Below are 24,630 nucleotides of genomic sequence, written 5' to 3'. Positions count from 1 at the left end.
CTAAGATATTCATTTTTGATTTCTATTTAAGAAACCAGATTCATTCTGATTACACTTTTAGGGTTATATGAACATTTTAAATAGTGGAAGACAGGATGCCCTGTGGCCCAAAGATTAATTCAGGCCAGAGACATTCTCTAAATTGATTGATTGAATCAGGATTGCCTGTGTCTTCGTATCACTGAACAGCTGAGATTCACATTGTAGAAACTTGCTGCCATAAGAGATGTGACCTTAGTCACCGTAATCTGAGACCTGTAAAATGTAGACATTCCCTTTCTTTGCTTAGTCTGTGACTAGTTGACCTCATTTTCCACAGGGCCTATCCATAGCCTGTCAGTGAAGTAGAATATTTGAATTGAAGATTGTGACTGTAATCTTTACATTGCAGCCGTATTTGCAGCTCTTCTTTCTACAGCATACAAGGGATCTTCCCTGGCAGTTCAGTGGTTACCACTCTGTTTCCACTGCAGACGGCATGGGTTTGATCCCTGGTTAGGGAAAGAAGATCCCGCTGGCCCACCAGTGCAGCCAAAAATAAAAAGTATAATATGCAGGAATTTGGGGACAAAGGATTTCTGTACATCAGCTTATTTAGGTGTCAGGCTAGAATTAGCTTTGTGAAAAAAATAACTTCATATCAACAGGTACCTATTTTGCTTGCTTCTGAACTTATCCATCTGCTAATGTGGGCCAGTTACTTGTAAGCATAATATTAATACATGACCTTTGACAGAAGGTCCACTGAAATTGGATCCTTAGTTACTATTGTTGGTTATTTTGCAGATATTTCCATTGGATTTTCTTAGTATCCCAGCTGATTTCAAGTTCAAGATAGCCTTCTTCCTCTTTAGATAGTCTCTGGCCTAAAAGTATGAACTCTCTATTGTTGTTGAGTTCTTCCTTCTTCCTACATATCTTGTGTGAATTTTCTTTTCCTTTATTTTTAAGAGCGTTCTCATTTTTTAAATTCTTATTTAAGGCTGTGTTAGGCTTTCCTAATTTGTGGTTGCTTACCCTATGTATTCCTTCTATTCAATATGATTGTAACATATTATAACTTCTGAATATACCACTCATATACCCATGCATCCCTCCAGCTGATAAATTTTCATTGAGCACCTATACTGTGACAGAACTGTGAGTGTAGCCCTTAATACATTATGATGATTTATGTCCCTAATTCTGCCTAGTTTTTCCTGGTCTCATCTTCTTCTTACTTTTTCCTTGTTCAGAAGCTTACCTTGTCAGTGTTTTGTCCTAGATGGTGGTTAGCCAGATTTTCTACTGAAAGAGGCAGAGGCAGAGAGAGAGGGTGTTAATCATAGATACACCAGAGTTACCAAATACTGGAACTTTACAGTAAGATACAGTATTGCAAAGAGGCCACTTTTATGTTCATTTTCTCTTACTGATTCATAAATCTGCCTCCTCTTTTAACTACCACTCCACTTTTCCTATCCCTAATTCTTTACTGTGATGGCCCAAAACCTGGAAGTGAAACAAATTGAAGGGGCCCTGTAAACACTCCAGGCCTTTGAGACCCCAGAAAGGCTGTTCCTTGGGAGTTAGGGAAATTCAGATGAAAACCAGCACCCCAGAACCCTAAAAGTGGTGCCTTAAGTGGTACAAGGTGGTTTTCAAATACACTCTGTCTACCAGAAGAAAAGTAAATCTACTGTAGAGAAAGGTAGCATTAAAGTTGCTGCAAATTTTCTTCCGCAATGTCTAATATTTAATCAAAAATCACCCAGCATATCAGGAAACAAGGTTGAATGAACAAAACTAAGAAATGTAAAAAATAAAATTGAAACAGACTTGTGGGAGATGCAGATAATGGACTTTTAAGTTATTATAATATGAAGAAAATATAAATAAAAATTAATACTAGAGAACTGGAGTATATAAGAAAATCAAAATCGGAAACTACAGAATATTCATTCTTAATGAACTTGTACAGTAATCAGTTGTTTGCTAAGTTCTAATGCACATCAGTGAATTTCAGAGGATTGAAATATAAACAAATATAAATATAATGTTCTCTAACCACAGTAGAATCCATAACAAAGAATTAACTAGGCTTATTTAAGTTGAAGTTGGGAAGACTTTCTAAATAACTGATGAATGAAAGAAGAAATTACACATGAAATTAAAACATACTTAGTAATGATAATGAAAATATAACATATAAAAATTGTACTTAAAGGAGAAGTTTAAGTAGGCTTTTATGTATTTTAAGAAAAAGGCAGAAAATCTGTTATCAAAGCTTTCATCTCAAGAAACTTTTTTAAAAAGTAATAAACCCAAAGTAGAAGGAAAGAAGTAATGAAGAATAAAAATTCAATTAAACTGAAACAATTGTACACTAGAAGAAAATCAACAAAACCAAAAGTTGGTGTTTTTAAAAGGTTACTATAACTGCTAAGTTGCTAGCAAGGCTACTAGAAGGAACAAAAGCTGCTGCTGCTGCTGCGTCGCTTCAGTCGTGTCCCCGCCTCTGCGCGACCCCACAGAGGGCAGCCCACCAGGCTCCCCCGTCCCTGGGATTCTCCAGGCAAGAACACTGGAGGGGGTTGCCATTTCCTTCAATAGATGAAAGTGAAAAGTGAAAGTGAAGTCGCTCAGTCGTGTCTGACCCTCAGCGACCCCATGGACTGCAGCCCACCGAGCTCCTCCGTCCATGGGAGTTTCCAGGCAAGAGTACTGGAGTGGGGTGCCAGTGCCCTCTCCAGAAGGAACAAAAGAGAGGTTATGTATTACCCATATCTGTAAGAAGAAGTGATGAACCCCATAGACTCTACAAACATTAAAAATTGTAAGACAAGGTATAAATAACTTCACACCTGTAAATTAAAAAATTTAAATGAAATGAGCAAATTCTTTGAAAAATGCCACTTATAAAAATTAACACAAAAAGAAGAAAACTTCTAAATATTCTGATGTCTACTAAAGAAATTGACTCTGGTTTAAACTCTTCCCCTTACAGGCCATTTTTAAATGGATTTATCTTTTTCTTATAGATTTGTAAGAATTCTTTGCATTTTACAGATGAGAGTCTTTTGTCAGTTACATATAATGCAGATACTTCTGTCCACTCTGTGATTTGCCTTTTTCCTCTCTCACACAGTTGCAGTCCACCCCCTGAAGTAGGAGGGATAGTAACTCTCTTAGGTTGGTCAGTTTGGTGGTGAGATGAGTCCCCTGTCTTCTCGTTGTGTCTGTTTTTGTTTCCTCATATAGTAAAGTAGGGACAGTATTGTAACTGACGGAGTTCTCAGGAGGATTAAATATCTTAATGTGTCTAATACAGAGGCAAGCATTTATTAATTACATTCTTAAGGAGTGTTGACTACTTTTATTAATTTTTTTTTCCCAAAACCTTTAGTGGCAAACAGGCTAATATTTGTGTCTCCCAAACAATAGCAACAGCCTACAGCGGTTCACCGTTACCTAACTGATGTGGTCTAAAATCCTATACCTGCTTTTCAGCTTTTCCCTGTTGAGGATTCCAACAAGATTTAAGTATTCTGTTGTTTTTGTTGAAAGAAAAGAAACCATTAAAAATCAGCACCATTTCTTATGACAGTGTAACAGAATTGCACAAACATCCAAAGAGGGGAAACGAGGTGCAGCCCAGCTTTGTATGGCTTGAAATGAGTAAATCAGGAAGCAAGGCTTTCCCCCACGTTTCTTATCTAACAATAGCACACTTTCTCCAGAGCAACTTTCCTTGCTTCTGCTTTAGAATGTAGCTTTTTGATTCAAGCCACTACTGCTAGTCTCTGTCTTTTAGATGAAATTTTAAGAAACTTGAGACCGAGGGCTGTTGTGTGCCTCTTCCCTTCCTCTGTTCCAATCAGCTACAACTAATTGTAGATTCCCCTCGGCTTACTCAGCAGAAGCAGTTGACTGAGCACAAGGGCAAGCTAAGGGGTTTGGAGGTTGGTGGGTGATTGGCTGGCGTGCTAACCACGCCCATGTTCCAAACAGTCCTGCAGTTTCTAGCCTGCCAGGTTTTACCACTGTCTGGATTAACTTGTTTTCAATCCTTCCTGTCCAACAGTTTGAGGAAATCACTAGAACTGTAGACATTTCTGTAAGTGTAGGCATTTCAATGCTTTTTTTCTATACTGGTAGTTGACCATCATGTATATATTGGTTAGTGTCATCTTTATTCTTAGCTACTATTACAGTGGTTTGATTTTTTATATAGTCAGTCTTCATAGATTTTCTGGAGAGGTGTGAAAGGGTTGAGTGAAGTGAACATAATGGGATTATAAAATTCTCACTAACAAGTATTCTTTCATTCTAAACAAAAAGTTCAGAATAAATGCTTTGGCTTATTAAAAAAACTTTACTGACTAGTCCCAACTACTGAATGCTGTTAACCCCTTTTCAAAAGTAAGATTATTCATATTTTGTTAGAATTGTGTGTTTCTGTCATTTTATTCTAGAATATGCTTCTGGGATATTTTTTGTTGTGTGTTTGCTTTTTCTGGTTTAAATTTCTGGTAATATCTTTTAGAATGCTCTGGAGGCACCAAATTCAGTGACTCATGATTTGGATAAATGATAAATAATGAAATTTTATTACTATTTGTTGTGTAAACTTCCCTCTGGAAAGACTAAATAAGTGGTGTGAGGATTATTTTTATTAATGAGAACGGACTCTTTCCTCTTGTTTTATAAGGGGACTCATTTCAATTAGCATGTTGATTTCGGCACTGAAGTAAAGAGATGAGTCTTTTGATTTCCTTATATAATTCACAAGAAGTCTCTAACCAAGTACCTCAATTTTGATGGTTCTGTCCCTTCAGAAGCTAGAAAGTTAATTGGACATGCTCTACCCTACCCCTTTAGAGAAACAAAGTATAGACTATATATAATTAAAATTTACCTCATCTTATGAAATACACAGTTTGAGTGAGTTATTCTTTGCATGTTAAATGCTTATATTTTTGATGACATAGTGAACACAAAATTTTTTAATTTCTAATTTTTTCTTTACGTTTGATTCTTTCTTCTTCCTTTTAGGGTAGAGCCTGGATCAGAGTAGCACTCATGGAAAAACATTTGTCTGAATACATCTCTACAGCTCTGAGAGACTTCAAAACAACCAGGTTTAAAAGTCCTTTTAATTTTCAAATATATATTAAGAGAGTCACCTGAAGACTTAGAAGTAAAAATAGAATAAAGACTTATTTGTTTTTCAAGTCCTCACCTATTTTATTTTCCCTTTTTATAATTCTCAGATAAATCCACTGTCTTCTCAGGGAAATACAGTTTTTCAACTAAACATACTTCCACCTTGGTTTATCTTTTCAGGCCTCACATTATGCCTGGAATATCTTTTTTTTGAAAAGTTTTGATTCTTACTTTTTCAGCACTTGAAGTTTCATTCTGACCACAGACTTTTCCTATTGCTTTCTTCCTCTTTCCACACCACAACATTTATTTCATTCACTTCTTTAATTCTTATATAATTAATGATTGCTCAGTTGTGTTTTTGGGGCAGTCTATACCAATGTTGTCCTTAGGTTGTATAGATTTATGAGATAGTACATTGTGCAAAACAGGACTTTATTAACTTTTTATGACGATTCTTCCTGGAAAAGGGAAAGGCTACTCACTCCAGTATTCTGGCCTGGAGAATTTCATGGACTGTAAAGTCCATGGGGTTGCAAAGAGTCAGACATGACTGAGTGACTTTCACTTTATGATGATAGAGAAAAGATTCATATAAGGACAACAGTTATGCCCACTCAGCTCTGCTCTGCTAATCTATATTTAAGGCTTTTGTTAAAGCAATCACTTTTTTCCATTTCAAAAGTATTTGTAAATGAAAATATTAAATAATTTCAGTATCCTACATATGTATTGTTCAGTATAGTAGCCACTAACCACATGCCACTGAGTAAATTAAAATAGAAATTAAACTACGGATTCAGTTCTTCAGTTGCTTTATCACACTTTAGGTGTTCACTGGCCCTGTGTGGTTAATGGCTACCAAATTGGACAGCACGGACGGAAAACAGTGCTTCATGGCACAGGGTTCTATCAGACGTCACTGACTTTGACACTTTTAAATTACCATACATATTTCTACCTTGTTAATCATATTTCTGAAGGAAGAGAGTGACTGTAGGCCAGTTCTGACAGAGAAAATTAGGCATATATATATATATATACAGAAATCATATATCTAAAATCTTAATTTCCATGTCCTGATGGCATGTTTGACATTTTGGATTTTTAGAAAATCTGGGTCTTTAATGTTACACATTGTTTTAGCTGACTAGCTGGTACAGATGACAGTATCTTTGCTTAGGTGTTGCCTGCATCTGTTGGATCATGGAAAAAGCAAGAGAGTTCCAGAAAAACATCTATTTCTGCTTTATTGACTATGCCAAAGTCTTTGTGTGAATCACAAAAAACTCTGGAAAATTCTGAAAGAGATGGGAATACCAGACCACGTTACCTGCCTCTTGAGAAATCTGTATACAGGTCAAGAGGCAACAGTTAAAACTGGACATGGAACAACAGACTGGTTCCAAATCGGGAAAGGAGTACGTCAAGACTGTATATTGTCACCCTGCTTATTTAACTTATATGCAGAGTACTTCATGAAAAATGCTGGGCTGGAAGAAGCACAAGCTGGAATCAAGATTGCCGGGAGAAATATCAATAACCTCAGGTATGCAGATGACACCACTCTTAAGGAAGAAAGTGAAGAGCAACTAAATAGCTTTTTGATGAAAGTGAAAGAGGAGAGTGAAAAAGTTGGCTTAAAGCTCAACATTCAGAAAACGAAGATCATGGCATCCGGTCCCACCACTTCATGGGAAATAGATGGGGAAACAGTGTCAGACTTTATTTTTCTGAGCTCCAAAATCACTACAGATGGTGACTGCAGCCATGAAATTAAAAGACACTTACTTTTTGGAAGGAAAGTTATGACCAACCTAGATAGCATATTCAAAAGCAGAGACATTACTTTGCCAACAAAGGTTTGACTAGTCAAGGCTATGGTTTTTCCTGTGGTCATGTATGGATGTGAGAGTTGGACTGTTTAGAAGGCTGAGCACCAAAGAATTGATGCTTTTGAACTGTGGTGTTGGAGAAGACTCTTGAGAGTCCCTTGGACTGCAAGGAGATCCAACCAGTCCATTCTAAAGGAGATCACCCCTGGGATTTCTTTGGAAGGAATGATGCTAAAGCTGAAACTCCAGTACTTTGGCCACCTCATGTGAAGAGTTGACTCATTGGAAAAGACCCTGATGCTTGGAGGGATTGGGGGCAGGAGGAGAAGGGGACGACAGAGGATGAGATGGCTGGATGGCATCACTGACTCGATGGATGTGAGTTTGAGTGAACTCCGGGAGTTGGTGATGGACAGGCAGGCCTGGCGTGCTGCGATTCATTGGGTTGCAAAGAGTCAGACACAACTGAGCAACTGATCTGATCTAAATCTAAGTTGTTAGCCTTGTTTCTCAGTTTATACAGTTGGGTGGGGTAGAAATAGTACTTGAATAGACTATTTTTAGAGTGAGTAGTTTAAATTTTTTAAGGAAAATGCTTTTTGCCTTGTGTTCGGCAGAAAAAGGAAGTGATTCAGCTCTAAAAAGTTCATGAAGTAAAAATATCCTTGTAACAATATATAAACATGTGTTATTCACATAGAAACGTGGCTTAGTGTATGTTTATACACACACAGAGAAATATATCATGTTTCTATATACACATCACACAGTATTTAGATGTGACGATAATGGCTCTGCAGTTATAAAAAAATGATGTAAGGAGTTATTTCAAAATTCCTGTCCTTAAGTTAACTTTAAAATGCAGTTGCAAAATGACAGTCTTTTTTAAAACTATTTACACTAGCTTTTTTTTTTTAAACCAAAATCAAACCAGCGAAAATTCTTAATTATAAATACATTTGATTGTGAACCCCTAGTGAAACATATGTATTTGGAAGGTTGCTGCTGCTGCTAAGTTCTTCAGTCATGTCCAACTCTGTGCGACCCCATAGACGGCAGCCCACCAGGCTCCCCCATCCCTGAGATTTTCCAGGCAAGAGTACTGGAGTGGGGTGCCATTGCCTTCTCTGGAATTTGGAAGGTTAGGTTTGTAAAATTACAAGCGTACTTTTGGAAAGAATAATTATACCTTACCTTTTGTCTGAGTGCTCCCTGACATAAGTGCTTGTAGAACAATGAAAAATGGTCTCTAATTCTTTAGGAATTTCAAGAGTGCGTGAATCAAGTGATTTCTTCTTCTTCTACTCTTCACAGATAAAGAGTAATGGGGTCCTTTAAAATGGTGATAACAAGTGTTATCCTCCTTATCATATCCTCCTTATCAACATAAGGAGGAGCTACATGGGTTAAGACAGGCAAGCTTGAAAGTACTAATTAGTGATAATCTAAGGATAAGATTGGGAGGAGGAACTGTGGGGAGCAGAACTACAGTAGGTCTTCTGAAATGCATGACGATGGCTCCAAAGTATTAGAGAAATTCATGTGACCTTTTTGCTACGGTGGAGGATATCTTGGTGAGCAATTGAAAAAACCCTTGAAGAGTTTCACAGTTTAGGAATTGGGGTGTTATTGGGAAATAGCCAGTGATGGGAAGTTGACAGACTAAAGAAGAGAATCAAAGCTAAAACAAAAAAAGAAGAGGTGGGGAAGGCTAGAGATAGAGAAGTAAGGTAGAAACTGAATAATTTGCTCAAAATTTTCATTTCTCCCCACCCACAGCCTTAAAATAATTAGAAAAGTTAAGCTAAAGAATACACATGTGACATTTAAAACAGGACCGAAAATATTCTGGTAAGAGTATGAAGTAATAACTGTGGAAAATATAGAGATAAAATTACTTTATCAAGTCCTGTTTATTACTTTGCAATTGCACCACAATGCTTCATTTATAACGAAAGTGATGTTCAAGTGTAATACTAATCTTCTCATTATTATAGTAGGAGTAAGAGAAGGAGTAAAGTATAAAAACTTCAAAAATTACTCAGCTATCACAAAGTGGAAAAAAAAAAAAAAAAAACAGTTGGCCAAACACTTTTTTTAATTATAGAAAGGTAGATAAGATAGTGATAAATTACCAAATCTTTCAAGAACTAAGAAAGACCTTAGGAATTTTAATCTGTTTAAAAGTTTTACATTATTAAGATGAAAAAAATAATTATTAAAAGGTGCTTGTGGACTGCTGCCGCAGCTTTTTGTTTTGTCTATAAAATACTTTGGTTATTAAATACCCACAAGCTCTCTTTTAATAAATTTTGTTTCAAAGATGTGTTCATTTTAAATTTGTTTTCAAGAAATAATTCCACGTATTCCTGGAAAGAAGAAAAAGCTTCAGAGTATATTTGGTATTAGTCTATAGTAAATCCCAGGGATGGGGGAGCCTGGTGGGCTGCCGTCTCTGGGGTCGCACAGAGTCGGACACGACTGAAGCGACTTAGCAGCAGCAGCATAGTAAAGACAAGACTACAATAAGAATCTTCCTGGTCATTCATACAGACTTGTGACCTGAGAGTAAAAACAATTCTAAGTGCCATTTTAAAATTTAGAGAGAACTAGATATTTCCATTAACTTACTAGTACAAGGCCTCCTTTCATTAGAAAATTGAACTTGGCGTAAATTAAAGCTGTCATTCCTGTCGCTAAGCACACCTTACCCACGTTCTCTCTGTTCTTTGTTGCAACGGGGGTCTCTCCTGTCAGTCTTTCTTCTAGGCCCTGTCCCGCATTCACCTTTTCCTTTCGTTATCACCACCTCTCTCACTCCTCGTCCTCCATCTCTTGCCGTTTCTGAATCATTCCCACCCCTGCAGAAGCAGGTACTGGTATCCCCTATCTTAAAAGGAAAACCTTTCTCCCTTGCACCTGTATTTCCCTCTCGTATGGCTCATTTCCATGTTCTGCTTCATCACCAAACTTCTCACAAATCTTTATACACATTGTTGTCATCTCCTTTCCTCAGAGTCACTCTTCATTCTTGTCTAGTCTCTGCCTCTACCACTCCACCAAAGATGGTTTTTAAAAGAATACCAATAATGCACAAGCTACCCAAATGTAATGAACATTTCTCTGTCCCCATTGTACTCCACAGTCCAGCTAAAAGAGTTGAAACCTTTTTCTTTCTTGAAAAACCTCTTTGTTTTTTTACTTATATAACACTCCTGGCTTTTCTGTCTCCCTCAGTATTTGATCTTTCTCAGGCTTCTTTTGCTGTTCACAGCTTCTTCGTGTCAGTATTCTCTGTGCTCAGTCTTCTTTGTCTGCTGTTCTTTCTCTCCTTACAACTGCACCTGTCTCTGGAGATTTTTTTAAAATTTATTTATTTTTAATTGAAGGCTAATTGCTTCACAATATTGTGTGGATTTCTGCAATACGTCAGTATGAATCAGCCGTAGGTACACATAATGTCCCCTCTCTCCTGAACCTCCCTTCCACCTCCCACCCCATCCCACCCCTCTAAGTTGTCACAGACCCCACTTTAAGTTCCCTGAGTCATTCAGCAAATTCCCACTATCTGTTTTACATATGGTAGTGTATATGTTTCCATACTACTCTGTCCATTCATCCCACCACTGCTTTCCCCCGACCCCACGTCCATAAGTCTGTTCTCTGTGTCTGCATCTCCATTCAGTTCAGTTCAGTTCAGTCGCTCAGTTGTGTCCGACTCTTTGTGACCCCATGCATTGCAGCACACCAGGCCTCCCTGTCCATCACCAACTCCCGGAGTTTACCCAAACTCATGTCCATCGAGTTGGTGATGCCATCCAGCCATCTCATCCTCTGTCGTCCCCTTCTCCTCCTGCCTCCAATCCCTCCAAGCATCAGGGTCTTTTTCAATGAGTCAACTCTTCGCGTGAGGTGGCCAAAGTACTGGAGTTTCAGCTTCAGCATCAGTCCTTCCAATGAACACCCATGACTGATCTCCTTTAGGATGGACTGGTTGGATCTCCTTGCAGTCCAAGGGACTCTCAAGAGTCTTCTCCAACACCACAGTTCAAAACCATCAATTCTTCGGTGCTCAGCTTTCTTCACAGTCCCAACTCTCACATCCATATGTGACCACTGGAAAAACCATAGCCTTGACTAAATGGACCTTTGTTGGCAAAGAATGTCTTCTGCTATGAAGACCTACAAGACCTTTTAGAACTAACACCCAAAAAAGATGTCCTTTTCTTTATAGGGGACTGGAATGCAAAAGTAGTAATGAAGAAACACCTGGTGTAACAGGCAAATTTGGCCTTGGACTACGGAATGAAGCAGGGCGAAGACTAATAGAGTTCTGCCAGGATTACGCGGTGGTCATAGCAAACACCCTCTTCCAACAACAGAAGAGAAGACTCTACACATGGACATCACCAGATGGTCAACACTGAAATCAGATTGATTATATTCTTTGCAGCCAAAGATGGAGAAGCTCTATACAGTCAGCAAAAACAAGACTGGGAGCTGACTGTGGCTCAGATCATGAACTCCTTATTGCCAAATTCAGACTGAAATTGAAGAAAGTAGGGAAAACCACTAGACCATTTAGGTATGACCTAAATCAAATCCCTTACGATTATACAGTAGAAGTGAGAAATAGATTTAAGGGACTGGATCTGATAGATAGAGTGCCTGATGAACTATGGATGGAGGTTTGTGACACTGTACAGGAGACAGGGATCAAGACCATCCCCATGGAAAAGAAATGCAAAAAAGCAAAATGGCCATCTGGGGAGGCCTTACAAATAGCTGTGAAAAGAAGAGAAGCAGAAAGCAAAGGAGAAAAGGAAAGATATAAGCAACTGAATGCAGAGTTCCAAAGAATAGCAAGGAGAGATAAGAAAGCCTTCCTCAGTGATCAATGCAAAGAAATAGAGGAAAACAACAGAATGGGAAAGACTAGAGATCTCTTCAAGAAAATCAGAGATACCAAGGGAACATTTCATGCATCTCCATTGCTGCCCTGCAAATAGGTTCATGAGTACCATCCTTCTAGATTCCATGTATGTGGTAATATACGGTATTTGTTTTCTCTTTCTGACTTACTTGACTCTGTTTAATAGGCTGTAGGTTCGTCCACATCATTAGAACTGACTCAAATGCATTCCTTTTTATGACTGAGTAAAATTCCATTGTATATATGTACCACAGCTTCTTTATCTGTTCATCTGTTGATGGACATCTAGGTTGCGTGCATGTACTAACTTTTATAAATAGTGCTGCAGTGAATATTGGGGTACATGTGTCTTTTCCAGTTCTGGTTTCCTCAGGGTATATACCCAGTAGTGGGATTGTTGGGTCATATGGTAGTTTTATTCCTCGTTTTTTTTTAGGAATCTCCATACTTCTTTCATAGTGGCTGTATCAATTTACATTCCCACCAACAATGCAAGAGGGTTTTTCCCTCTTCTCCACCTCCTCTCCAGCATTTGTAGATTTTTTTTTTTTATGGTGGCCATTCTGACCAGTGTTACGTGATATCTCATTGTATCTCTGGAGTTTTAAATACCACCTGAGTGGTCATGACACCACATTTAAATCTCTTAACTAGTTCAGATTTCTTGATTCTTCTCCCCTCTAACCCTGTTCACCCCATTCTTGAAAGTCGTTTCATTGCCTTACCTAAATGGCTGGTGAAGTAACAATCTAAATTCATATTGATTCCTTTTTCTCCTTCATTCATTACAGCCATTCCGTTAGCAAGTCTTTGATCCTGTTTACAGAGTCTATTTCGAATCCACCCGTTTACCTTTACCATTTCGGCTGCAGCAGTAATGCGCACCTCTCTCATCTCTTGCCTACCTCCTCCCCTGTTAGCCTCCCAGCTGATTCCTGTTTGCCCCCTGCCAGTAGCCACCCAGCATCCAGACACTCTGCTTAAAAAGTATTGTAAAAGGGATCCTGTCAATTCCTACTTTAAACACTGAAATGCTTTCTCATTACTTTAGCCAGCAGGCTCTGCAAACACATTTCCTGGAGTCAGATCCTGGTTTCACCACTTTGTAGCTGTGGAATCATGGGTAAATTTCTTACTCCCTCTTGTGGCATAATAATTGTTGGTAAAGTTAAGCAAGATAATTCATGTAAAGCTCTTATAACTATGCCTGGCACTCAGGACATGTTCACAATTATTATTAATTGTTATATGACCTCCAAAGCCCTGTTTTCAGACTTCTTTGGGCCTAAGGTCCCAGAATAAACACTTACTCGAGAATATCTTTCCCAATGCCCTTCTTCAAAGTTGGATTCATCTTTACTTTTTCTCCACCTCAGCAACCTAGTTCCTTATTTTATACTGCTTGCCATCTCTGATTGTCTCCTCCTTCTGTTTATTGCCTGTCCTCTCCCCTAGACTGTAAGTTTCATAAAGAGGGGTCTTATTTACCTTCTTTATCATTTTATCTCTCGTACATAATACAGTTCTTGCTACATGATGTATTTGTTGATAAAACAGAGAATCTCACATTCTTAGCAAGACTGTTTGGAGATTGATTTTTTTTTTTTTTTTGGCTAGCTTTTCTTTCTGATTCACCTTGTCTTTGAATAGAATAGAACATTTCTTTGTAATGCTGTAATTTGTTTTGTATGTCATGAGGGAGAATTTTATCTCCCACCACTTCAAGCTTCTTAAATAAAGACTAAACTGGGGAAGAGAACAAGATATTGATAATGGAATTTCTTTGGCTTATAAAATAAGCTTTCTCATATTTGAGTATTGCACTTTTAGTGTGTAGAATAACTTACGGCTCTCAAAATAAATTTTGAAGCATGATATTGTTCAGTATCAACATCATCTATTCTGGTGGTTCACTTCCCATCCAAAGGATATTTGTTACTGAAGTACCTGAAAGGTTTTAAAATAGTCCTTCAGAATAAACACTAAAGATGGCATTGTAGACGTATTTCAGTTGGAATTAAATTATATGTGTTGAGAAAAAGATGATTATTCGAGTGTTATTTTAAGTACCTTTCTAGTGTCTAGTATTTTTCTAGTCAACATACAAATAATTGGAAAGAGTACACCTGATGGAAAGTGGGGACTTTTCTTCCAGATCACAGTAATATCAAATAGTTGCTGACGATTTTCCTTTGTTTCTAAAATACAAAACTTGAAAGATACCATCGAACATATAACTCTTTAAACAGAAGTTTTAAATTTATTTTTCATCTTGCTACTTTCAATATTTATAATCCATTTTTGCAAGCCAATACGCTGTTTTGGTTTAGATCCTTCTCATAAAAATATTTTCCTTAGGACAAAAATATTTTCAACAAAAGGGAATTTTTTTAGTGTGTACCTTACTTTTATTAGTCATCTTAGCCTTTACTCTTGGCTCATTGGTTACATAATCTTGGTTATATAAACAAACATATTAGTGTTCCAATTTTTCTGTGAGGTAAAATGAAGAGCTTGAAAGTCTGCAGTCTTTAGAAGTCTTTGAAAATATTGATAACAAGAATCAAATTTTCAGTCAGAATTATTGATATATTGGCTTGATTAAGGGAATAAAACAATTTTTTGTAATAGCTTCTGCCTCTTTAATACACACGAATGACTTGTATCTTTGATTAAATGATAGTATATAAAATGCCAAGTGACATAAAATAGTGTATTATAAATGAAACCTAAATGTTGATAGATTTCTTTAAGTGCATTTATTTTATTTTCTTAATCAGATTTAATAATGAAAAGTTCAACATGCAGTGGACAATTCTCTTAACTAGCCTTTCCTCTTCTGCTTGTCCTCCCCTCCCGTCTGCTACAGTAAAGGCGTATTAAATCAGGTCTATGCAATATTATATTTCAGATATGGTTTTACGTGGAATTAATTGATTTCACATTTAGTGTATTACATGACAGGGACAGTGAAAGTCGCTCAGTCGTGTCCGATTCTTTGCAACCCCGTGGACTGTAGTCCATGGAATTCTCCAGGTCAGAATACTGGAGTGGGTAGCCTTTCCCTTCTCCAGCAGATCGTCCTGCCCCGGGAATCGAATCGGGGCTTCCTGCCCTGCAGGTGGATTCTTTACCAACTGAGCTATCAGGGAAGCCCCTAGGTTAGCTTAAAAAATCAATATTAAAACAAAGGCCAGAAAAACTCAGTAAAACAAAATGATATATAAAACATAGTGTATATAAATTACCTTTAAGCTTGATTACAAATGGTTCTAAAACCATTTAGTCTTTGTTTTAGGTATTTTTCATTAGTTCCTAGTATAATATTAACATTGGAAAGCAAGCAAAAATAGTTTTGATGTGACTCTTGGAATGTACTTTTAAACATGATAAGCTCAAGGTGGCAAATAAAAATAGACCTATTCTTATATAGGGAAGTACTGGGAATTATGGGTGATTGCTGATGTCAAACACCAGAATAAATGCATGTGTCCCATAGGAAGTGGTGGTCTAGAACCATTGGAATCATAGTTGTTCAAGGAGCTGATCAAATATTCTGTCAACAGCCAATTTAGCCATTGAGGCAGTGACAAAATCTCAGATGTTTAGTTTTGTCTAAATATCTTTACCATTTTGTGGAACACCTCAGTTGAATATGTAGGAATTTCTTCCATTTATTTTACTGATCTTTGTTAGGCTGAAACTTTAAGTTTTTCTCCTTTTATGTAAATGGTAACTTCATTTACATTTTCAAGAGGTATAAATTTACATATTTCCAAGAAAGAGCATTTAATCCAAGCTAGTCTTCCCATCATGTTTGTTTATAGCCTTACATCTGTCAGAGGGAAAATAGTGGTATTTTCCTTTGTACTTTTTATTCATGTAAAATTTCTTACAGACCATAACAGAGGTTAAATTCTCTTTAAATATTTTTATTTTACAGGAAGTATCATGGTTCAGTAGAAAAGATGTAGAACTTAAGTAAAAATTGGTTTTCTTCCTTGATAAGTTTATCAACATCATCTTGGGCAAACTGTTTAAACCTGTCTCTCTTCTTGATAATGAAATTGAAACGAATGACAATTGCTTCTGCATTTATTTCATCAGCTTTGCAAGTGTCAAATAATATGATTATAAAAGTATTTGGTAAACTGTGGACTATTCAAAATTGATGATAGTAATATAAGAATATAGACTTTATATGCAGACTTTATAAGCTCTGCTGCTGCTGCTAAGTCGCTTCAGTTGTGTCCGACTCTGTGCCACCCCATAGACGGCAGCCACCAGGTTCCTCCATCCATGGGATTTTCCAGGCAAGAGTACTGGAGTGGGTTGCCATTGCCTTCTCAAGAATATGGAAAAGAATATGGAAAAGAGCAAGACAAATTTCATTTACTAAGATGCTTTCCTTTTTTTTTTTTTTTCTTCCAATTTTATTTTATTTTTAAACTTTACATAATTGTATTAGTTTTGCCAAATATCAAAATGAATCCGCCACAGGTATACATGCGCTCCCCATCCCGAACCCTCCTCCCTCCTCCCTCCCCATACCATCCCTCTGGGCCGTCCCAGTGCACCAGCCCCAAGCATCCAGCATCATGAAGATGCTTTCCTTTTAATTAGTGGGGTTATAGAGTGGTGTTCCTTGCCATTGTATAGCATAAAGAGTTATAACAATTTTATTATCCCTGTTACTGAACATAAGCAAGTTTTTGATACTATTTGAAAATGAATTCAATAATCTTTAGATTCTTTTGTGGAAAAATACCTTAAGCCCATATTAAATGATATTTTTTCAAAATATTTATTTTAAATATTTTAAAATAGACTTTAATATTATAAAAATTAACATTAACCAAAACAGAAGGCTTTACAAGAATTAACAAAGATAGATTCATATTTACATTTTGTCAGAGATACAGTGAACACTTTCTTTTTCATATGCGGCCACCTAGGTAGCCCATCTGCCCTATTAGTATTGTAGTGTTAAAGGTTAGCATAAATTATTATTAATCACATCTTCCTAGTTCTTAGTTTGGTTAATAACCCTTGGAATTACAGAAAAACGATGTATGTTTGTGTTTGTTCTGTATATTAATAGAAAATAATCTACATAGTTTCGAAAGGAGACCAGTTTAAACGACTGTTTACTACCTTTCGGTTTACGTATATATTGCTTCATTCAGGCTTGGAAAAATGCTAGACACTGTAGGCCTACTAAACGAGTCACTTTGAAGATTCTTTTTAAGAGAGATGTAAACACTTAGAATGGTTTTTTTCCTTGTTACAATGGCAGCTTTTTTATTCTGCTAAGTATATGCAAGATTTAAGTGATCCAGGTATGTTCTTGTTTTGACAAATTAAATAAATTTTAGTTCTTTCTACTCTAGCTTGGGCTTTAACTGATTTCTGTAGCTGAAGCTTCAGTCTGTTTTTAATACATATTCACCCATTTCATTTTTTAGGAGGTTTTATGAAGATGGAGCAATTGTCTTGGGTGAGGAAGCAAATATGCTTGCTGGCATGCTCCTTGGACTCAATGCTATTGATTTCAGGTACTTCATCTAACTGTATGTATTCTGATTTAAAATTATTCTACCTCATAATAATTTCTGCTTATGATTCTTTTCTTTCAGTTTTCTAAGTAAAGCATGCAGTTGGATATTGATTTGATTTGTGTTGTTCCCTTTATAATGAGATCAGTTTTATAAATAGGTTTGCTCTAAAAAAAGAGGCTGTCTTAAACTTAAGGAATTAATTGACGAAACTTATTTGCTTTCTGGCTTGGGAAAAAGAAAGCTTGGACCACATCCCCCCCGACCAGAAAAATCATATATTCTGGTAGCACTGAAGGAAGGTTTTAGATCGTATCGCTTAGTATTTTTCCACTACTGTTTTAAAATGAAAAAGAAATATACTAATATTGATTCATAGCCAGAAAGATTTTCATTTTCTCATGTGGTGAGATAAAGAGGCTCTTGACAGGCTGTCTTAGATACCTTATGTTTCTTATTTTGTTTCTGGAGTACTAAAAATTTTGTTAATATTTGCTTTTATTATCAACAAGGTGAGCTGATTCCAAACTAAGATTGCAAGTACTAAAAATGGACATTCTAAGTTCTCCGTAGGTTGTTGGGAGCATCCTTCTGCATTTCATTTACTGATCTAAGATTTTACATTGTACTAAAAGTAAAAGGGTTGTCTATAATAAGAATTCAAACCTGAGAATTAAGGATTATATTTTCATTGAAATAGATCACTTAAAAATCCACTGTTAACAAATAAGCATAAAACTTAAAAATCTGCTTTTAGATCTTGAACTAAAAAATAATGCTCTCGAAAAAGAGACTGTCTTAAACTTAAGAAATTAACTGAGGAAGGGTTCAGTTCAGTTCAGTTCAGTCGCTCAGTCGTGTCCGACTCTTTGCGACCCCATGAATCGCAGCATGCCAGGACTCCCTGTCCATCACCAGCTCCCGGAGTTCACTCAAACTCAGGTCCATCGAGTCGGTGATGCCATCCAACCATCTCATCCTCTGTCGTCCCCTTTTCCTCCTGCCCCCAATCCCTCCCAGCATCAGAGTCTTTTCCAATGAGTCAACTCTGCATGAGGTGGCCAAAGTATCAGAGTTTCAGTTTCAGCATTAGTACCTCCAATGAATATTCAGGACTGATTTCCTTTAGGATGGACTGGTTGGATCTCCTTGCAGTCCAGGGGACTCTCAAGAGTCTTCTCCAAGTTTTGAACTTCACCACAGTTCAAAAGCATCAATTCTTCCTTAAGTTCTTCAGTTTCACTCAAGTTACTTTTTTCTAGTAAATCACTTCTTTTTCAAAATACTTTTCTCTTTATAAGTATAACTTTCCTCTATTTGAAATTTGATAAAGCGGGATTAGGTTAATTAACTTAATTGTTTGGGATGAATGTGGTGACTACAGCATGAAGGCTGTCTTCATGATTTCTCTAAGGGTGTTAACTTTTTACCGTATGCTGCTGGCCCTGTCTAAATCCTTTAAAATTATTTTTTGGTTGAAAACAAAACTGGGATAATAATATAAACTCTTGGTTTGTTGTAGCCCATTGATATTGTGTAGAAAGCAAATATCTTACTGACACATTAGTAATGTTTTTGTAAATAAAGGAAAGCCCATATGAAATACGGCCACTTTGATTCTCTCCTTATTCAAGTCTGGAAAAATACATCCCTCACCCTTGATATTAATATATTAGAGTAAGTATTTTAGCAGGAAAACTTCCCAGAGGAACCAAAAGGTAGTAGTTCATATATGAAGATTTTTCTAATCAGTCAGACCTTTTTAGGAAATATTCAGTGTCACCTGAGAATTTGTATGTAAATGAGAACAACAGCTCTTCATATGAAAATACTCCAGTGACGTCTTTGAAGTCTAATTAAGACCAAGATAAAATGAACTATGTAAATAGTATTTGTACAGATTTCTCAGTAAACTTTACTTTTGCATGATGTATGTATGTAATAGTGTTATTAATTTTTGTAAGCCTTTGATATTGAAGGTAGAATTGTCTTTATTGAGGTGATTATAACAAGTTACATTTAAATTACAAATAAAAAATTCATCTTTTTATCATTGATGAAACAAATGTTTCTAACAAGAGATTGTTTATAACACTGTGATTTAAATTTTTATGTATTAATATATTTATTATCTGTTGTCTTAGCTTCTGCCTAAAGGGAGAAAGATTGGATGGCAACCTTCCTGCTGTAATAGACTATATACCATATTTGAGGTTTACCCAAAGGTATTTGATATTTTGAAATCTTAATTTATAGTTGAATGTCTTATGTAATATATTCATCTGATTAAAATTACCTTTTATAGAACATTTATTTCCATACCAGAAATCATTCAAAAATATAAACTCCAGTTGCATTTTTAGTACATATATATATAGTTTTTATATAATTATAACCGTGACATAAATATAGTTTTTAAAAACAGCATCTGTTTTTACTTCTGTAGTTAATATAATAGCCTTAATAGCTCTATACTAATCCATTGAGATTTCAAAACTATAATTCATTATTTAGATTGGTTTTCATGTTATCTCCATTAAAATGAAAATAATAATGAACATTTTCGTGCAAATAATTTTATTTTGTTTCTTTTGTGAATTTATAGAGTTATTTAGGTAAATACAATGAAAAATTTTGTGACTCTTAAAGTCTGTTCTTAGAGTTGTATCAATTTATCCTACTACCAACATTGTGTGAGAGTTAGAGGTTTCCCATAATCTCATCAGTATTAAAAATTAATCAGATGAAATCTAAAACTTTTCTTAAGATCTGCTTGCATAATTTATTTCCTGAATAATTATATACTTCTGAAATGTTATGATCAGGCAAAACTGTAAGGGAGAGAGAGTGAGTAATATATGTCTGTAAGTAATAGATGTATGTGTATACATACACAGAAGATGCATTTATTGAGTGCTAAGGCAGGAAAGGCAGAGGAACCAGAGATCAAATTGCCAGCATCTGCTGGATATTTGAAAAAGCAAGAGAGTTCCAGAAAAATATCTATTTCTGCTTTATTGACTATGCCAAAGCCTTTGACTGTGTGGATCACAATAAACTGTGGAAAATTCTTCAAGAGATGGGAATACCAGACTACCTGACCTGCCTCTTGAGAAATCTGTATCCAGGTCAGGAAGCAACAGTTAGAACTGGACATGGAACAACAGACTGGTTCCACACTGAGAAAGGAGTACGTCAAGGCTGTATATTGTCACCCTGCTTATTTAATTTATATGCAGAGTACATCATGAGAAATGCTGGGCTGGATGAAGCATTAAGCTGGAATCAAGATTGTCGGGAGAAATATCAATAAGCTCAGATATGCAGATGACACTACCCTTATGGCAGAAAGTGAAGAAGAACTAAAGAGCCTCTTAATGAAGGTGAAAGAGGAGAGTGAAAAAGTTGGCTTAAAACTCAACATTCAGAAAACTAAGATCATGGCATCTGGTCCCATCACTTCATGGCAAATAGATGGAGAAACATTGGAAACAGTGGCAGACTTTATTTTTGGGGGCTCCAAAATCACTGCAGATGTTGATTGCAGCCATGAAATTAAAAGACTCTTACTCCTTGGAAGAAAAGTTACCACCAACCTAGACAGCATATTAAAAAACAGAGTCGTTACTTTGCCAACAAAGGTCCATCTAGTCAAGGCAGTGTTTTTCCAGTGGTCATGTATGGATGTGAGAGTTGGACTATAAAGAAAGCTGAGCGCCGAAGAATTAATGCTTTTGAACTGCAGTGTTGGAGAAGACTCTTGAGAGTCCCTTGGACTGCAAAGAGATCCAACCAGTCCGTCCTAAAGGAGACCAGTCCTGAATATTCATTGCAAGGACTGATGTTGAAGCTGAAACTCCAATACCTTGGCCACCTGATGCGAAGAGCTGACTCATTGGAAAAGACCCTGATGCTGGGAAAGATTGAAGGTGAGAGGAGAAGGGGATGACAGAGGATGAGATGGTTGGATGGCATCACTGACTCAGTGGACACGAGTTTGAGTAATTGCCGGGAGTTGGTGATGGACAGTGAGGCCTGGTGTACTGCAGTCCATGGGGTGGCAAAGAGTCAGACATGACTGAGCGATTGAAATTAACTGAACTGAACTGAAGGCAGGAAAAAAACTTTCCTAGGTTTCTTCCTAGATGTCAAGAGTATAGGAACTTTGTAAACTTCTGTAAAGGAATACAATCCCTGTACCCAAAATAATCACCATCTAATAAGAGAAGTCACTATGATTTCAGAGCTAGGAGTGTGAACATTTTTTAGATGGTGAAGGAGAAGGAGAAATAGAGTATTATGGTACAGAGATTTCTAACTTAAGTTAGGATCCCTTGGGAAATGGATAATTCTGTTACATTAGATCTAGAAAAGAAACACACCAAGATGTTTGGAACAGGCATGAAATTAACACTGTTTGGAGATTTATTGGATTATAGGACACTTTGTGGAGATAACTAACAGTTCAAAACAATACTAGTAAATATGAGTAATACTACTTATTGCATATTTATCAGGCATTGTGTTAAGTGCTTTACGTCTGTTAACTCATTAATCTCCTAAAAAATCAGTGAGGTCAGCACCACTGTCCTTATTTTTAAGTGAAAAACTGAAACAGAGAGAGGTTAAGTAGCTTGTCCATAGACACAGCAGATTTGTGCAGAGTGGGCCACAGATCTGAAATTAGAGAGCAAAATGACGGAGACAGGAGTTTGGTCATCAGCATGCGGATAGAAAGGCAGTTTTTAGTGATTTAGGAAATTTAAATTAAAATATGAAGATAATCATAAATGCAAATTTTCCTCTCTTCTTAAATAAGAGAATGTAGTGATTATTACAGTGCTTTTAAAAAGATGCAGTCATGGAACCTTCTCACCTGGTACCCTGAACTTAATGATCTGTATTCTGTGTCTCCAGCTGCTTAGTCACCATTTGTCCAGTTTTTTTGCAATTTCCTCTTTCTATGAAGTAATCCAAATATATATTTATTCCTTTGTAGTCAATATATAACAGAGGATTCCTGCCATCTTGTTATATAAAGGATACAAGAACAAGAAGAGAAATATCAATTCAACCTAGTCATAACCCAGCTAGATTACTGACCATGAAGGTTTTCTTTTTAGAAAGATTTAAACTATCCTAATAGTCATAAAGAACCAATATTTTAAAAATTGAATGACATCCACCCAAATACACCTATATTAGACACATTTTTTAAAATTCTATTTGATGCCTAATTATAAGAGCCTCAGTTCAGTTCAGTCGCTCAGTCATGGCCGACTCTTTGTGACCCCATGGACTGCAACCAGCCAGGCTTCCCTGTCCATCATGAACTCCCAGTGTTTACTCAAACTCATGTCCGTTGAGTCGGTGATGCCATCCAACCATCTTACCCTCTGTTGTCCCCTTCTCCTCCCGCCTTCAATCTTTCCTAGCATCAAGGTCTTTTCCAATGAGTCAGTTCTTCACATCAGGTGGCCAAAGGATTGGAGTTTCAGCTTCAACATCAGTCCTTCCAATGAATATTCAGGACTGATTTCCTTTAAGATGGACTGATTGGATCTCCTTGCAGTCCAAGGGACTCTCAAGAGTCTTCTCCAACACCACAGTTCAAAAGCATCTATTCTTCGGTGCTCAGCTTTCTTTATAGTCCAACTCTCACATCCATACACGACTACTGGGAAAACCATAGCTTTGACTAGACGGGCCTTTGTTGGCAAAATGTCTCTGCTTTTTAATATGCTGTCTAGGTTGGTGATAACTTTTCTTCCAAGGAGTAAGTGTCTTTTTATTCCATGGCTGCAGTCACCATCTGCTGTGATTTTGGAGCCCCCAAAAATAAAGTCTGCCACTATTTCTCCATCTATTTGACATGAAATGATGGGACCAGATGCCATGTTCTTAGTTTTCTGAATGTTGAGCTTTAAGCCAACGTTGTCACTCTCCTCTTTCACTTTCATCAAGAGGCTCTTTGGTTTTTCTTTGCTTTCTGCCATAAGGGTAGTGTCATCTGCATATCTGAGCTTATTGATATTTCTCCCAGCAATCTTGATTCCAGCTTAATGCTTCATCCAGCCCAGAATTTCTCAGGATGTACTCTGCATATAAGTTAAATAAGCAGGGTGACAATATACAGCCTTGACGTACTCCTTTCTCAGTGTGGAACCAGTCTGTTGTTGCATGTCCAGTTCTAACTGTTGGTTCTTGACCTGCATGCAGATTTCTTAGGAGGCAAGTCAGGTGGTCTGGTATTCCCATCCCTTTAAGAACTTTCCAGAGTTTGTTGTGATCCACATAGTCAAAGGCTTTGGCATAGTCAGTAAAGTAGAAGTAGATATTTTCTGGAACCCTTCTGCTTTTTTGATGATCCAGTGGATGTTGGCAATTTGATCTCTGGTTCCTCTGCCTTTTCTAAAACCAGCTTGAACATCTGCAAGTTCACGGTTCACGTATTGCTGAAGCCTGGCTTGGAGAATTTTGAGCATGACTTTACTAGCGTGTGAGATGAGTGCAATTGTGCGGTAGTTTGAGCATTCTTTGGCATTGCCTTTCTTTGGGATTGGAATGAAAACTGACCTTTTCCAGTCCTGTGGCCACTGCTGAGTTTTCCACATTTGCTGGCATATTGAGTGCAGCACTTTCACAGCATCATCTTTTAGGATTTCAAATAGCTCAACTGGAATTCTGTCACTTCTACTAGCTTTGTTCGTAGTGATGCTTCCTAAGGCCCACTTGACTTCACATTCCAGGATGACTGGCTCTAGGTGAGTGATCACACCATTGTGATTATCTGGGTCATGAAGATCTTTTTTGTACATTTCTTCTGTGTATTCTTGCCATCTCTTCTTAATATCTCCTGCTTCTGTTAGATCCATACCATTTCTGTCCTTTATTTTACCCATCTTTGCATGAAATGTTCCCTTGATATCTCTAATTTTCTTGACGAGATCTCTAGTCTTTCCCATTCTATTGTTTTCCTCTGTTTCTTTGCAGTGTTCACTTAGGAAGGCTTTCTTATCTCTGCTTGCTATTCTTTGGAACTCTGCCTTCAAATGGGTATATCTTTCCTTTTCTCCTTTGCCTTTCACGTCTCTTCTCTTTTTAACTATTAGTAAGGCCTCCTCAGACAGCCATTTTGCCTTTATGCTTTTCTTTTTCTTGG

The 24,630-nt window shown here is 36.9% G+C and overlaps 1 protein-coding gene across 5 annotated transcripts in view; it reads left to right on the top strand.

The window, feature by feature from the left end:
• RUNDC3B (RUN domain containing 3B) overlaps window positions 1-24,630 on the top strand; it is a 167,757-nt gene that overhangs the window by 77,716 nt on the left and 65,411 nt on the right. For all 5 annotated transcript variants that reach the window (XM_027539888.1, XM_027539886.1, XM_027539889.1 and 2 more), the window contains 3 exons: window positions 5,035-5,120; window positions 17,379-17,468; window positions 19,613-19,693. In XM_027539888.1, coding sequence (XP_027395689.1) covers window positions 5,035-5,120; window positions 17,379-17,468; window positions 19,613-19,693 — 257 coding nt within the window. The remainder of the gene's footprint in view (window positions 1-5,034; window positions 5,121-17,378; window positions 17,469-19,612; window positions 19,694-24,630) is intronic.

The sequence above is a fragment of the Bos indicus x Bos taurus genome, chromosome 4 (assembly GCF_003369695.1).
Source record: "Bos indicus x Bos taurus breed Angus x Brahman F1 hybrid chromosome 4, Bos_hybrid_MaternalHap_v2.0, whole genome shotgun sequence".
Taxonomy (NCBI): Eukaryota; Metazoa; Chordata; class Mammalia; order Artiodactyla; family Bovidae; genus Bos; species Bos indicus x Bos taurus.
This window is presented reverse-complemented; position numbering and strand designations above follow the sequence as displayed.